Source organism: Nycticebus coucang, chromosome 22 (assembly GCF_027406575.1).
Source record: "Nycticebus coucang isolate mNycCou1 chromosome 22, mNycCou1.pri, whole genome shotgun sequence".
NCBI lineage: Eukaryota > Metazoa > Chordata > Mammalia > Primates > Lorisidae > Nycticebus > Nycticebus coucang.
The window spans coordinates 53,987,666-54,004,659 of record NC_069801.1 but is presented as its reverse complement, the minus strand read 5'-3'; the positions used below and the strand labels follow the sequence as shown (position 1 = coordinate 54,004,659).

The 16,994-nt window shown below is 46.1% G+C and overlaps 1 protein-coding gene across 1 annotated transcript in view; it reads left to right on the top strand.

The window, feature by feature from the left end:
* The window catches only part of C8B (complement C8 beta chain), a 46,295-nt gene that overhangs the window by 12,231 nt on the left and 17,070 nt on the right, over nt 1-16,994 (top strand). Inside the window, exons 4-8 of the mRNA XM_053575144.1 lie at nt 1,008-1,149; nt 3,579-3,711; nt 6,371-6,568; nt 9,742-9,982; nt 13,279-13,407. Coding sequence (XP_053431119.1) covers nt 1,008-1,149; nt 3,579-3,711; nt 6,371-6,568; nt 9,742-9,982; nt 13,279-13,407 — 843 coding nt within the window. The remainder of the gene's footprint in view (nt 1-1,007; nt 1,150-3,578; nt 3,712-6,370; nt 6,569-9,741; nt 9,983-13,278; nt 13,408-16,994) is intronic.

The window sequence follows — 16,994 nt, the reverse complement described above, 5'->3', positions numbered from 1 at the left end:
TCAGAGAGCAGCCCCAAGTGCTTCAGGGGTCGGGTTTTTAAGGCGTGGTCTGCATCCTGGTTGGCATGAGGGCTGCCCAGGTGCTGCAGCCAGGTTGCTTAGCAAGCAATGTACCGAAGCAGAACTTTGCAGTTAGTTAGCCATACATCTTTGTTTCAGTGCTTTCCCCACCTGGTATTTCTCAAAGGTCAGTCCAGGGACAGTTGGCACCTCCCAGTCTGTTTCTCAGGGGAGTTAGTCAAGCAAGAAGTCAGTGAGTGCTCTCCCATCTATCATGGGAGTGAACCAGACTTACTCCATTTTGTTGAGGGCTTGCGGCCCAGACATTTGCCAGGAGTTAACTGGTATGTTTCCACCTTAGTCTAGGCCTAACAAACATGGCTGTTGGTGGAAACAGTGTGAGATGGGATAGTTAAAGGTTCCAATCCTGCCGTACATATTATACTAGCATTGTGCGCTCAGCCTCACAAATACTGGCAACAGTAAGGATAACACTGATGTGCACCTACTGTGAGTCAGTATCGCTTTACTTATTTATATTCCCAGCTACCCAGTGGGAAGAGCACGATGATGCTCCTGTTTTACAGATGGATACATTGAGGCAGGGAGGTTAGGTGACACATGAAAGTTGGCACAGCTGGTGACTATTTGCAGGACCTACCAAACCCACCTCCTTTGTCCTGTCTCTAAGAGAGTCTGGACTGCCCTCCTGTCGGGCACGTGGCCCCTGCCTCTCAGGCACTTTGCCTGTTCCCGCCCTTACTGAATTGCTCTAAGCCTCCATCTAAGTGCTTTCAGGAATACAGCACTGGCCTGTTTTGGTGATGGTGGGGGGCTGTGGGGAAATATCCCGTCAGTGCCATAACCAATCTGCCCTGACACGTGATGTCTAATTCAAACAGCACTAAAGACCAGCAAAGTATCTGGCACCTAGTAGGTGCCGAAACTATGTTAGCGCCTGTCCTGACGCCTGTGTGGCTAGGGATGACACTCTCTCTCCCTCCCAGGGAGATGTGTGAACCGCCGACTTCTTTGCAATGGGGATAATGACTGTGGAGACCAGTCAGATGAGGCAAACTGTAGACGGATTTATAAAAAGTGTCAGCACGAAATGGACCAATACTGGGCAATTGACAGTCTGGCCAGTGGGTAAGTTATTGTCTTTCTGTTGTGTTGATGAGAAGGTATAGAATTAAATGGAATTCTAGAGAAGAGAAAAAGAGCCAAGGTATACAGAGTTCCTCGCTTTCCTTTCTGAAAAAGACTTAGTGTAAGTGCATGCTTCTGGGCACTCTGTGAGGACAGTTCTGAGTTGCCCTGGGAGCATGTCTCATAGACAGACCCTGCCAGAAGTGCTGGTTCAGGAGCAGCTGGCCAGAGAGTGCGTGGATATCACCCAGGTGGCTAGCGAGGGCTGGGGATAAACCTTCGTTTTATAGTAAAACTTGCAATAGAACTTTGCTAGGTGCATCCTAAGTGTTACTGCCTGAGGGCTATCTACAGCTTGAAAGGTAGCTGTTATCTATTTCTGTAGGTCCCAGCTTTGGGCCTGGTGGAGAGAGTCTTCTCAGCACTTAGTGAAGGAGCAGGTTTCTGGGACGTCAGTCTGTATCCCAGGCTTCTGGGGAATCTCTGCATTGGTCCAGTCCTCTAGCAACCTCAGGGGAGCACCCTAGCCTGGGAAGGATAGGGAAGGGGCACCCTAGCCTGGAATTTGCCCCATTTTCCTGCCACGTTTGCAGCTTTTCTGCCATAAGAGGTCCCAAGCTTAGTGACCCTGGAACCGCCAGGAAGGACTCATCTCTGTGGGACCTGAATTTTGTCATCTAAAAAGGTGGCTAACAGTGCCCTTCTTTCAAAGTCAAGAAGATTGAATAAGCTAATGCAACTGTAATAGACTCTGTCCTTGAACTAAACCATCCAGACTCTGACTCCCAGCCCACCAATCACTGCAGGCTGGGAGACCAGGGGCCAGTCCATTACCCTCACCATCCTCATCGGTAAAATGGGGAAAATAATAACACCTCCCTCAGAAGGATTCATTCTCATAAGGATGAAGTGAGCCAACATGTGTAAATTGATGAGGATGGTGCCTCCGCTGAGTAAGTGCCATATTGTGTTAAATAAAATAAGCAACCACGTTGTACAGTATTTGTTAAATAAGTCAGTAACATGATTATGTTGCATGAAAATCTGTCATAGGAAAGAGACATCCAGCAATTTTGGTGAGGAAGAGAACCAAGGCCAGCGAGTGGAAACTGTTAGAAGAGGATGGAATTCCTTTATTTCTTTCTTTCTTTTTTTTTTTTTCTTTTTTTTGAGACAGAATCTAACCCTATTGCCTTGGGTAGAGTGCTGTGACATCACAGCTCACAGCAACCTCAAACTCTAGGCTCAACTCATCCTCTTCCCTCAGCCTCCCAAGTAGCTGTGACTATAGGCACTCACCATAATGCCCATATAGTTTTTTGTTTTGTTTGTTTTTAGTAGAGATGAGGGCTGGCTCATACTCAGGCTGGTCTGAAATTCCTGAGTTCAAGCAATCCATCCTCCTCAACCTCCCAGGGTGCTACAATTACAGGCGTGAGCCACCATGCCCGGCTGATAGAGCTCCTTTTAATAAAGCAAGAGCTCTCAGTAGACAGAGGTGGTCTCAGAAGGCTCACCGCAGCGGGCTGTGAGAAACGCTATCTACGTGAAGCTGAGACTTCTTCCTCTCAGAAGTGGAGGTCGTAACACCTGCTACCCAGGGATGCAGCACACTAAATGAGACACTGCACAGAGCATCCCACTGGTGTGTCTGTCCCTGGGAATACCTCAGTAAATAGAGATTATTCTGAACATGTCCCCTGATAAGGGCCTTACAGAAATTAAAAAACCCATCACCCCCAAAGAGCTCACATTTGGTGCTGGTGACAGACACACAAAGCAAACCTTTATGGAGGACCGGGCAGTGTTTTAAGTGCTTAATAAACACCAGCGTGTGTGATTCTCACCACGTCCCCATGAGGCAGTATTTCCTTTATCCCCACTTTGTATAGGATGAGACTGAGGGACAGAGAGGTGAACGGGCTCGCTGGTAAGTGGCGGAACAGAAATTTGATCTCACTTGTCTGGCTCCAAAGTCCATGTTGCTAACTCCTCAACTATCCCACTCTCCAAAGGATTATTCTGTGTGTGGTGGCACAGAATAATAAATTCACACGGCCTTTACCCCAGCTAGGGTGGGGTCCAGGCTGACAGGTATCAGTGAGGCCTTCTCACTGTACAAGATAGTAAAGCTCAATTTTGACAGACAGGTCGGAGATGGAACAACGACCACCAGCAGGGTATTATGGGCCCAGAAAACAGCACTCACTCTGGAAGGAACAGAGCAGACTGGAGCAAGAGCCACATGGCTGGGGACTGGACACACGGTCATGGTCAGGAGTGGCCAGAGATGAAGTTGGAGGAACTGATCTGGACATGATGTTGAGGCCCTTGAATGCTGTGCCCAGGAACTTTTCAGTAGGGTCTGCCAACCAAGGTTCCGCAAGCCACGCCCGGACCTCCTGACCATGTCCATGTCTTGCTTCCAGGGTAAATTTGTTCACCAACAGTTTGGAGGGCCCGGTTCTTGATCACAGGTACTATGCTGGTGGATGCTCCCCACATTACATCCTGAACACCAGGTTTAGGAAGCCTTACAACGTGGAAAGCTACATGCCACAGGTAAGTGACGGCCAGGCAGCGGCGAGGGGAGCGGTAGAGGAGGACCCAACTGCGGGGGTTCAGGGCTGGGGACGCCCTGTGAGTTGGCTCATCCCTTTGTCTCTCTGAGCTTCAGTTCCTCTGTATGTAAAGGGAGCTGTCCCTCCTCAGCGTGCAGGTGACACGATGAGTGCAGTGCAGTGGAGTGGTTGTAGCAGTGACAATAGCAATGTCACGGCAAAAGCCACCTCCCAAAGAGAAGGAGCGCTCAGGAGCCAGAGGAGCACAGACTGGCTGGGCCAGTCCCTTCCCCTCTATGCCTCCTGACGGCCTGTGCCTGTTGTCCTACCTTTAAATTGGGAGTTGTGAGGCCCTGACCTGCAAGGGGAGGATGAGTGAGACTCCTAGGGACACTTAGCTCTCAGTGTTGCTCTTATTTTCATCATAGCCAGGTCCTGGCCTGCTGAAAGCAGTCATTGTTCCAAGCATTCCAGGCTATGCCGAGGTCCACCGGTGTGAGCCTCTGTTACGACGCAGGGGCACACTCCTCACAGAGTGGCTTTAGAACAAACTGCAGGCACACACTGGAGACCCGACGGGACCATGCTGGGTTCCAGGCCTGGCTCTGCCACAGGCCCCAGTTTTACCCAAGGCTAAGTCCCTCTTCCACTGTGGGCCTCAGTTTCCTTGTCTATAAAATGAGGGGCTGGACTAAAGGGTCTTGATGGTAATTTCTACTTCTAAATCAGGCTAGCTCGCTGCCTTCCCCCCCTCGCCTTCATCCCTCTTTCCTCTGTCCCCTACATTTACTGGCTGAGAAAGAACACAAAACAATGTAGGGCCAAGCATGCTCTCCATTTGAACTTGTCGATAACAGCCAAAGTGGCTAAGGAAGACATTATGTTTGCCAAACTAAACAATCCTGCATGCCCAGGGTCGTCCTCAGAGCCTCTGCTTTCCAGGGAGAGTCTCAGAGCAGCGTAAGTCTCCACTCCCCACTGCCAGCATCCTCGGATCACCACGCCAGGCACCCAGCGCTGCTTCACCTGTGCGGCTCAGTCCTCACAACTGAGCCTGACCAGAGAGTCAATTATGGCTCCATTTTACACGTCAGGAACCTGAAGCAGGGAGGGGTCGAGTCAGTTGCGTGAGGTCATCCAGCTGGTGAAGGGCAATGAGGAGGTGATCTCAGCAGCCTTCCTGCAGACCACGCCATCTCACCCCTTGCTTTGGTGACTACCCCCACCTGCCATCCCTTGTGACAGCTTAGGTGTTGTGTCCTCTTTGGGGAGTTGCAGATGCCCAAAAGATGATGGGAAGGGAAATGCAGGTGACAGTCTCCCCTCCCCCCTGCCCTGCCCGCCACTCCAAGCACAGGATAATGAACACTGATTTTGGAGCAAATGGCTCCTCTAAGTTCTCTCCAAGATGCTTTCCTGCCCTGTCACTTCACTTCCCCCTCATGGAGCCTCCTCTTGGTCTCTCTGACTCCAGCTGTGCCCCTCCTGGTCCGACCACTGTGCTGTCTTGAATGGTCTTCCTGGGCTGAGTCTCTTCCTCTCTGGCTCACCTTTGGATTAAGCCCAGATTTCAGAGCAAGCAGTTCAAAAGTCTTAACACCCTGGGGCCAGCACAGCCTCTCACAACTCTTCCGCTTCCCCTCACACTTACGTTTTCTGCTTCCGCACATTTGAATCCTTGCAGTTCCTGGACACCTCCTGCCCTCCCCACCTCCCTGCCTTGGCCAATGCTGAGCCTACACCCACGTGTCCTCTAGCACTTCTGCAGGTGGACCTGCCATTCAATCCTATAATTCCTCTACTAGGCATATACCCAGAAGACCAAAACTCACATCACAACAAAGATATTTGTACCAGAATGTTTACTGCAGCCCAATTCATAATTGCTAAGTCATGGAAAAAGCCCAAGTGCCCATCGATCCATGAATGGATTAATAAATTGTGGTATATGTACACCATGAAATATTATGCAGCCTTAAAGAAAGATGGAGACTTTACCTCTTTCATGTTTACATGGATGGAGCTGGAACATATTCTTCTTAGTAAAGTATCTCAAGAAGGGAAGAAAAAGTATCCAATGTACTCAGCCCTACTATGAAACTAATTTATGGCTTTCACTTTAAAGCTACAAACCAGTTATAACCTAAGAACAGGGGGAAGGGGAAAAGGGAGGGGAGGGAGTGGGGAGGGGCGGAGGGAGGGTGATTGGTGGGATTACACCTGCGGTGCATCTTACAAGGGTACATGTGAAACTTAGTAAATGTAAAGTGTAAATGTCTTAACACAATAACTAAGAAAATGCCAGGAAGGCTATGTTAACCAGTGTGATGAAAATGTGTCAAATAGTCCATAAAACCAGTGTATGGTGCCTCATGATCTCATTAATGTACACAGCTATGATTTAATAAAAAAATAAAAAGAAAAAAGAAAATCAAATCAGCACCAACCTGTGGGCTTTAGCCCACACTACTGAATAGGTCTGTCTCTCCTCCACATCCAGACCTCTGAGGGTGGGAACACAAAGTGACCCCAAATTTCCTGGACCCGGAACATCTAGTCCAGTATCCACACGTAGTGAGAGTAGAGTGGACATCTGCTGACTTGTACTGAATTGATTTGAGTCAAATGAAATAAACAAATTTTCTTTTTCCTTCCCTTAGACCCAAGGCAAATATGAATTTGCACTGACAGAATATGAATCATACGCAGATTTTGAACACAATGTCATAAAGAAAGCAATAAGCCAGTCGAGTTTCAGTTTTGGTTTTAAAATAAAGGGAATATTTGAACTTGGCTATAACGACCAAAGTGACCAAGGAAGAAATTATATTAAGCGAACAAAACGATTCTCTCATACCGTAAGTACCTTCTGTTGCTTTTAAACTTACGCATTATCTTGGTCCATTTTATGTTGCTGTAACAGAAAACCAAGGACTGGATACTTTATAAAGAAACAGGATTTGTTTGGCTCATCGTTCCTGAGGCTGTGAAGTCCAACAGCAGGGACTGCTTCTGGCGAGTGCCTTCCTGCTTCATTGTAACGTGGAGGAAGGCATCGTGCTGCAAGGAAGCCTGTGAGACAGGAAAAGGGGCCGAACTTCACCCTTTTACCAGGAGCTCACTCCTTAATAATAGCATTAACCCATTGACAAGGGTAGAACCCTCAACACCTAATCATCCCTTAAAGGTCCCACCTCTTAACACTGTGATAATGCCAACTAAATGTCAATGTAAGTTTTGGAGGAGAAATTCAAACCATAGCCCGTGGACCCTTGATGGTTCATGATCACAGACACATCTTTACTCCACATTACTATTCGTCCTAACAGCCTGCTTCTGTTGTCTTCAAAGTCTTTCCACAAAATGTAGTTTAGTCTTATACTAACTTAACTTTTTAAAGAGGCCAGGCAGAGATAGCCTTCTATAACTATTTTCTTTCGTTTTTCTAATAAGCTTTTCCTTTGGTTTTTCAACGAGCTTAAGGTGAGCTTTGCCAAAACGGCTCTGGAGACTTTCATCCCACAGCAATTTGACTTCTGTCACAGACATTCACTTGAAATTCCTCTCCCGAAGGTCACTCAGGACCTCTTCCTTAGGGCATTTGGTGGAGTTGGGCAAACTACTGCTCTCCTATTTCACCTGTTTGGTTTCTGTGTCTTATCACCTTCCTTCCTGGGTTTCAGATGCCCACCTATTCTTTATTTATTTGTGGCTATCTTCCCTTTGCACTTTGCAACCACCCTGCCCCTGTAGGCCCTCCTCCACTCACTTCTGTCCCAGGCACAAGCTAAGAGCCTCCACCACCGCTGGAGGCTGCCCACCTTCCAAGCATCTACACCTGGATGCCTTGCTGACAACTCCGAAGCCTCTTCTTCTTCCTAAATCAGTGTTTTTCAATCTTTTTTATGGCACAATTGAACCTATAATTAAACTTCTTGAGGCACATTTGAACCTATAGTTAAACTTCTGTGGCACACTTAAATTATGTTGATCAAAAAGAAAGAGTAAAAAAAAGAATGTACTTACTGTGCGTTGAACTTCTTTTGAAAATAATTTAATTAATTATCTTAATTTTTTTTTTTTTCTGTACGACATAAGATCCTCTCATGGCACACTGGTTCAATGCACATTAATGACATTTTTTCTCCGTTTTATTTTTCCAGACTAACAACTGAAGAATCAGATTTGGCTCTCACTTTTACTTCATTAGCACACCTGTGGTTGCCACATCCTTCAGGATTATTCTCCCATCCCTTGTCATTCTGACTCCTATGACGCCTTGATTAACCCCGACCCTTTCATCTCTTGCTCTGCTCCACTAAACGGCCTCCATCTGCCCCCTTAACCCTTCACCTGCGTGTGCTGCCCGAGAAATGTTTCTATAATACTAATCCCCTTATATCATCTGCTTCCTATGATAGGCATAACTCTGATGTGACTGGAGTGGGGAAAAAAACAGGACATGAAGATGGAGAAGCAGGTGACAGGTAGATTTGAGGGACCTTGAATTCCCGGCCGAGGAGATACATTTTAGTTTCTAGCCACTAAGAGTTTTCAACACAGTTATGATGTGATAGAAAATTAATCAGAAAGGGATGTGGGAGAGATCAAGCCTGGAAGGTCTCAGTGATTCATGGTGACAGGCTCAGAAATATCTCTGCTGCCAAAATAATTACCAGCAGCAAATGGATAACAAACATTAGTTAGCCTATTAGTCTATTAGTTAGACTATCTTTGCTTATTTTTTCTTCATCTTCCAGGATGTGAACTTCTTGGGTGCAGAAACTTATTCTTCCATCTGTAGACTGAGAATGGCATTGAACAGGTGCTCAAGAATGAGCTCTGGACTGATTAAAGAAACTCACCTTGTTAGGAGGGAAGATAAAATCTGCCCTCTGTTCATGCCCTTTCGTTTTCCTTCTCTCCCTCTCTGATTCAAATGGGCAGTTCTAGGATGCTGACTTGTGCCTACTCTAGAGAGTAGGACCCTCAGTGATTCTTATAATCAAAGGAAGGGAGCTGGTTCTCTTGCGGAGGCAAGAGTGAGCCGTGCGGGGCTTTTGTGTTATGTGTTAACCATGTGTCAGAGTTTAGGACATTGACTCTGATTCGGTCACTGAAGGCAGGCTAGAGAAGGTCAAGACCAGCCTGGGAAGAAAGAAGCAAGAAGAGATGTAACATTTATAAAAATAATGATGACAAGAGCACCTAGTGACTGCTTAGGTGGGAAGGGTAAGGGAGAACGGACAGGGCCAGAATGGGGAGGGAGCAAGCCAGGAAACCAGGTGAGGAGCCCGGGAGACAGACCCCAGCAGAGCTGGCGTGGCTTTAGAGAGCTGCAGGATTTAGGACGGGGTCAGAGTGTACCCCACTCATGTTTCTCGCCTCCCCCTCCTTCCACCTCCGGTTGCATCAATACCTCCAAGTTGCGTATCCCTTGTCAAGCGTTGCCAACTTTCAGTTTATCCCACCGATCCAGGGGTCGCCGAACTTCTGCCAAGGGAGAGAGAGGGTAAAATCTTTAGGATTTGCGGGACTGCAGTGTCTTTTTCACAACTCCTCTGCCATCCCGGGGAGACAGCAGCTGCAGACAGTACATAAACAAACAGCCTTGTAAGTCAGTAAAACTTTACTTAGGAGAGCAGGCTCCAGGATGGTGTGCAGGGTGTGGCTTGCTGACTCCTGCCCACCGTGCCATATCTGGCCTTCCCAAACACACGCCCGCACAGGTTAGCAGAGCCTGTATCCCATCCAAGTGGCCCCATGTGCCTCCTGTGACCCTTAACAGTCCTTGCTTGCTGCAGTACGGAGGTGAATGAGGAGCAAGCTCTCCCAAGCTGAAAAGGATGTCAGAATATTTATGAGAATCGAGAGCTTGTCAAAGGGGCTGTCTTCCCTCAAGTACCCTAAAGGAATCCTGAGAGTGATGACCCCAGGCTCGGAGCACTGGATGATCTTTGGAAAGTTCATCTTCTCGTTCCAGATTTCTAACTTCAAAGGTCTGGTTTTCCCATGTTGGTATTTCATTTAGAAAAGTGCGTTTCTTCACGCACGCTCTGACCTTGAAGTAGCACATTACAAGCTGAAACCCAGAAGCCTCATGCTGCATTACGAGTTCCTGCAGAGAGTGCGGCGGCTGCCCATGGAGTACAGCTACGGGGAGTACAGAGATCTCTTCCGAGATTTTGGGACCCACTACATCACGGAGGCTGTGCTCGGGGGCGTTTATGAATACACGCTCGTCATGAACAAAGAGGCCATGGAGAGAGCAGGTATGGCCCAGGGGACCAGGGCTGTTCTGGCGGGTCACCGGGAACAGTGAGTGGATGGGGAGAAGCTGATGTCTGTAGCTGGGGGAAGAGTCATAGATTGTACTTCTGATTTTCTTTCTGTCTCCGTGGCTGTTCCATCACAGTCTCAGCTGAAAATTCCTCTTCCTCCTTTTTTAACTTGTTAATGCCAGTCCTCCTCAGCCTTAAATGTAGATAATTCTGAATTCATGTAACCATCCTTCCTGGACCTCTTCCTTGCACCTAATGCCTTGGTTTGTTTTGGTTTTGCTTCTGTTTTTGTTTTTGAAACAAAGTCTTGTTCTGTTGGCCCGGCTGGGGTGCACTGGCATCATTGTAGCTCACTGTAATCTGGGGTGCACTGGCATCATTGTAGCTCACTGTAATCTGGGGTGCACTGGCATCATTGTAGCTCACTGTAATCTGGGGTGCACTGGCATCATTGTAGCTCACTGTAATCGCAAACTTTGGGATTGAGCAATCCTCCTGCCTTAGTCTCCTAGGATTACAGGCCAAATCTACAGGCTCCAGATGCCACACCCAGCTAATTTTTTTCTATTTTTGGTAGAGACAGAGTTTTGCTCTTGTTCAGGCTGGTTTTTAGCCAGGTGCTGTGGCGGGCACCTGTAGTCCCAGCTACTTGGGAGGCTGAGGCAAGAGAATCGCTTGAACCCAAGAGTTTGAGGTTGCTGTGAGCTGTGATGCCGTGGCACTCTGTCCAGGGTGACAGCTTGAGACTATCTCAAACAAACAAGCAAAAACAGGCTGGTCTTAACCTTCTGTGCTTGAGTGATCCTCCTGCCTCAGCCTTCCAAAGTGCTAGGATTACAGATGGGAGCCACCGCCCCCAGCCTGAAATGCCTTCTCGCCGTCTCCATTTGCATCTGCAACAACCATGTCTAACTCTAACACGCCACAGAGAACAAACATTTTATTTTATTTTCCCCAATATATTTCGTTCCTAGATATCCCCGTCTCAGACATGGTTCTACCATCTAACCAGTGGCTGAAGCCAAAAACTTAGGAGTCAACTTCAATTAATTTTCTTTCCTTCCAATCCATGAGAACAAGTCCCATCAACTTTATGCCCAAAATGTAAACTTTTCTTTATGCCCATAGAAAATATAATATTTTCTATTTTTACTAATACCACTGTAAGCTAATTTTACTAATACCACCTCATGACGAAAGCACCACATTCAAACTTTGATGTTGATGGGAATTAGGCATGAATCTTGGAAGAGGCAGGTTCTGATCTGGTAGGTTTGTGGTGAAACCCAGAGTCTGAGTTTCGCACAAGATTTGGGGTGATGCTGCAGCCGGCCATAGACCACACTGTAAGTAGCAAGGTCCCAGACTGTCACTTAGTCTCTAAACTACTATTCAACCCCCCCACCACGCCTCTAATCCATTCTCCATAGAGTTATCCCAGGGCTTGCTAACTGTAGTCAACCCCATGTCTATGGCATAGGTGCTGGTTTCTAATACAGTATTATGTCCTCCAACATGGCTCTTGTGTTGAGTGAACTTGTCTGAGTCACATGATGACAGTGGCAGATCTAGGGCTTAGTGGCACGTCCAATGTACTTGCAAGAAGATGAATGGTGTATGATATAAATTTATGTCAGTGTGGCCTCAGGCTTGCCAAGATCAGGGTCAACTTCCTCCATAACAATGGTTTCTAATCGTAGTTTCAAATTGCTCCCCACAAAAGGGCTCTATAATCAAGTAAGTGAGGGAAACGCATAGGAAATCCCACTTTTATTTTTTATTTTTTTAATTAAGTCAAATACACATAGATGAATACATTCATGCATATGTGGGGTACAATGTGCTGATTTTTTAATACAATCTGACGTGGTTAGATCAAACCAATCCACATAGCTTTCACCTCATTTACTTGATTATTGTGCTAAGACATTTATGTTCTACACTTGACAGATTTGACTTGTACCTTGTCATATGCTCCATAGGTGTGGTCCCGCCTTTTACCCTCCCTCTGTCAAACCTCCTCCCTCCCCTCCCTTCACACTGCATTTCTCTTCTTCATCCTGAGCTATAGTTGTGTTCTGTCTTTCATAAGAAAGTGTGAGTAAATATAAGTAGGTTTCATAGAAGTCCTGAGTACATTGGATACTTTTTCCTCCATACTTGAGACATTTTACTCAGGAGAATATATTCCAGATCCCTCCATGTAAACATAAAAGAGGTAAAGGCTTTATATTTTTTAAGGCTGCATAGTATTCCATGGTATACATATACCAAAACTTATTAATCCATTCATGAGCTGATGGGTACTTGGGCTTCTTCCATGACTTGGCTATTGTGAATTGAGCTACAATGAATAATCTGGTGCAAATATCTTTTTTGCAAAGTAATTTTTCGTCTTTCGGATTTACTCCTAGTAGAGGGATTACAGGATCCAAGGACAGTTCAATTTTTAGATCCCTGAAGTTTGGAAATCCCACTTTTAGAGTTTCACAAATGTGTTGCAGTAAAATGACCCCTCCAGCTCTTTTAATGCAATATTTGTCATATGCAATTGACTACGGAAGCTCTTTTTCTTATAACACCTGCTACTAGCTCATGGGATCCACGTTTTAAGAATATACTTTGGCAAAAACCAACCCCCAACAACACTGTTGAATAACCCTAGTCATCAAAGTTGTTCTTCTCTTGTGTGCTGGCCTCAGAGCGCTACAGAAAGGGGCTTACAAGTTGTGTCTGAGATTTCAGAAAGACCAGGGGAACGGGATGCCTCAGGGAGAATTAGGGAGGAAGAAAGTGGGAAGCAATCCAAAAATGAAGACAAAGGCAGGGAAATCAGCTCTTTCTCTTTGCTCGGTAATGCACCAGACATCCTACATGCGTTCCCTCGGTTACCTGATTAACAGCTTTTTCTACTTTATTGAAGTGTGGAGGAAAGTGAGTCTGTGGCGGGCGGGCACATGGCAGCAGCCTCTTACTGGGTGCAGCCCGAGGAACATGACAAGGAGTCAATTTTTTAGACAGTGATGCTAAATATTTCCCCTCTTTGGAGAGCAGCGAAAATCTTCAGAGAGTCTTGGGAGCAGGCTGAAAAGGGAAGTCGAGTCTGCACCCTGGGAGTCTCTGCCCTGGTGCCATTAGTTTTCTGCACTTCTGGTCATCAGGCTGTGACCCACAAATTTGAACCTGAGAACCTGTATGACCCAGAAAGGGCCAGGCCTCTGGGGCCCGTCACAGGAAAGGGGAGTGTGTGCCTTTCGGGTCACACAATTTTTCCTTGCCTCTTTCAGATTATTCTCTCAGCAACGTGCATGCTTGTGCCAAAAACGATTTTAAAATTGGTGCTGCCATCGAAGATGTCTACGTCAGTCTGGGCGTGTCAGAAAGCAAGTGCAGGGCTATTCTCAATGAAATCAAAGGTGAGTGGGCCCAAGGCTCATGGATTTCTGTGCTTAGAATCTCTTCGTCCTAGCACCTCTGGTCCCAGGCTTTCTTCAACCTAAAGACTCGATATTCTAAGGCCTTAATATTTCAGTTCAGACAATGGTTCTTTGAATAAATTTACACCAAGCTCCTACTATGAGTTAGGTATGCAAAAACAAGCGGGATTGAATTCTCATCCTCACAGCGGTCATGAGAGGTAGACAATAATTAAAGAGGTGACGGCAACACTGTACAATGTCCTGGTGCAGAATGAGGAGGCTCACAGGCGGGGAAAAGAACCTAAGCCTTGTAAAGCTGCCCTGGGGCAGGATTCTGGGGCAGGTGGCAAGTGCAGAGGACAAACCCTCACCTGAGATCCTGGGTGACGTGAAGACTAGCAGAGCAGGCAACGCCACAAATCCTGCCGCAGGTCCCCACGGCTGAGCAGCAGCCCTGCAATACGCAGCCCTTCTGCACCCAAGCCGCTCTGCCCTCACCTGCCCTGCTTCCCGAGCATGGGCCTGGAATTACATGCAAAGGAAAAATTCCACATGGACACAAAACAAAATCAAACAGCCACCACCGACATTACCCGCTGGGCCAGCACGATGTCTTGCCCTTGCGAGCGACTTGTTGTGGTTTATTTGTTTGTTTGGGCGGGGGGGCTGGGATGAGAGGCACTTCACACATGAGGAGGAGGCGTGAGACCTAGGTACTCTTTAAGGAAGACCATCCAGGGCTCCCCATCCAGGTCACTAAGAAGAACGTGGCCCAGCACCCCAAACCCCTGGATGATGACAATGCCTCTCTCCTCTTTGGAGATAACTATTATCCCAACTTCTATGCTAAATATGTCCTTCTTTTCTTTGTAGCTTTACCACCTACATGTATCACAAGCCAATATGGCTTAAAGGTGCTTTCTTTTTCAACTTTAGATGGATGGAACATAATCTTTTTATTCCTGTATTTTTCGTTTCTTGTCACACTTTTATGTGTAACTGTGGTTTAGCCCACTCCCTTTGCTGCATACTATTTTATTGTGGGCACATGCCTCCTTTTCCTGGCCCATTCTACTGTGGATGAACATTTAAATTATCTACTTTCAAACAATTACGACCAATGCTACTGTGGACATCTGTTTGTTTTTTTTTTTTTTTGGAGACAGAGTTTCATTCTGTCTCCTGGGGTAGAGTGCTGCAGGATCACAGCTCACAGCAACCTCAAACTCTTGGGCTTGAGAAATCTTCTTGCCTCAGCCTCCCAAGTACCTGGGACTACAGACGCCTGCCACAATGCCTGGCTAATTTTTCTATGTTAGTAGAGACAGGGTCTTGCTCTTATGTAGGCTGGTCTCGAACTCCTGAGCTCAAGCTCAATCTGCTCCCCTTGGCCTCCCAGAGTGCTGGGATTACAAGTATGAGCCTCTGCACTGGCCTGCGGTCGACATGTTATATAACCATCTGGTATACTCTACAAGTGTTATTCCTGGGGATAGACAGAAGACTGGAATTGCTGGGTTGTAGAGGGTGGAATTTTGTTCTCTTGAGTATACAGTGCCATGCTGCTTTCTAAAGTGCTTGTACCAATTTAGGCGCCTACCTGCACTACACCAGACTCTCTCTCTCTTTTTTTTTTTTTTTTTTTGATGCTCCGATGTTGCAGGCTGAAATGTGGAACCAGCTATATATCAGTTCTTTTGGCACTAGAGACACAGACCCATTAGAATGGGAATGATTCACTGGTACGACTGAGGGCGTTCTGAGCAACTTTCCGAGAAGTGGGAGTAATAATGACATAGTAGCCATGGCTCACAGAGCAGCTCTCACGTGCTGAGCACCGTCTTTAAAGTTTCCCCATGTTTGTCATTTCACATAAAGAAGTGATAATCAGGGTCTGACAATTAAGTGTGTGAACTCCTCCTAGAGAAAGTGCTGCCAACCTCATTGGTACATATCACTGTAGTCATCAGGTGGCCAGGTGGAGGACTTTGAAGGTGACCGTAGTGATATTCAGCAGTGAGGTAGGTAGCCCGTTTCCTAGGATGTGTTCAGGTTCACACACTTAATTGTTAGACTTCTGTAAGACCACAGCTCTGATGGCCATTCCAAACAAAGAGTTCCAAAATTGCTTTGAAGGGTGGACTAAGAGCTGGGGTCAGTGTACAGCTTCCAATCAGAATACTTCAAAGGTGACCATAGTAATACTCAGCAATGAAGGATATAGCACTTCTTCTAGGATGAATTCTTGAACTTCATTTTCCAACCTCTTAGCCTGGGATCTGGGCCGGACTGTCTGGTAAGTCCTTCACCTCTCCCAGGTTTCTTAGCTGCACGCCTTGGCTTGGTGAGGATTATATAGTTCCTGTTTTGTAGTGAATATTAAATGAGTTTCACACACGAGCAACAGTGACGTGCATGAATGATCAACAATTATCAGCTGTTACAGTGACATTTATTCTTTACATGGATACAGAGGATCCTCTTTATAGAAGAGGAAAAAGGAAATCTCACATCCTATAAATGACTTTTCCAAGATAGCAAGGCCAAAGTCAGTGCTGGGTTCAAGCCGTACGAGCTTTGCTCCACTCCATCTGCAGTAACGAGTTTGGCGACAGGAAAGTTATTTGACCAAGAAGCAGTGGCTATGAAACCTCAGGGCAGATATAGTTTCAAATTAAGCTGTATCAGCCGCTCGCTGTGTGAGCCTGAACAAGTAACTTACAAATTCCAGGTTTGCGTTTCATCATTTGTGAAGTAAAACTCATGATGCTTGGCACATAAAATTGGTGTCAGGTAAAAGAAAATATTATAATCTGTCATTCTACCTATTTGCCAATCCATTATCTATCTACCTATGTGTCTATTATCTGGTTATTTGTCTGTCTAATTAATCTATCATCTCTCTGTCTTCCATAAACTCATCCAGTGACTGGCACTTTGTAGATGCTCAAGGTAAATACCCCCTCTTTGTCCTGCCCCAGCTGGTGCTACATGTGGTTGGGTCTGAGCTTCCCTTTTGTCCTGGGCACTGTGACTGCCCTGCAGGCAGGGAGGTATCTTTTTCACCCATGTCTCCCAGGCAAGCTCAGTAAATAACCAGAGTAACCAAATCATTATTTTTTTATTTTTTAAAGTTTTTTTTAATTAAATCATAGCTGTGTACATAAATTCATTTATGGGGTACAATGTGCTAGTTTGATATACAATTTGAAATACAACAAACTGGTTAACATAGCCTTCACCGCACTTTCTTAATTATTGTGTTAAGACATTTATACTCTACCCTTAAGAGTGCGGGGGGAAACTCTTGAAGAAATTGGCCTGGGAGAATACTTTATGAGGAGGACCTCCCTGGGCAATTGAGCAACACCAAAAATACCTTCCTGGGATCTGATCAAACTAAAATGTTTCTGCATAGCCAAGAACACAGTAGTACAGCAAACAGACAGCCCTCAAAATGGGAGGAGATATTTGCAGATTATGTCTCTGACCAAGGTTTGATAACCAGAATCCACAGAGAACTCAAACATATTAGCAAGGAAAGAACAGATGATCTCATCTCATTGTGGGCAAGAGATTTGAAT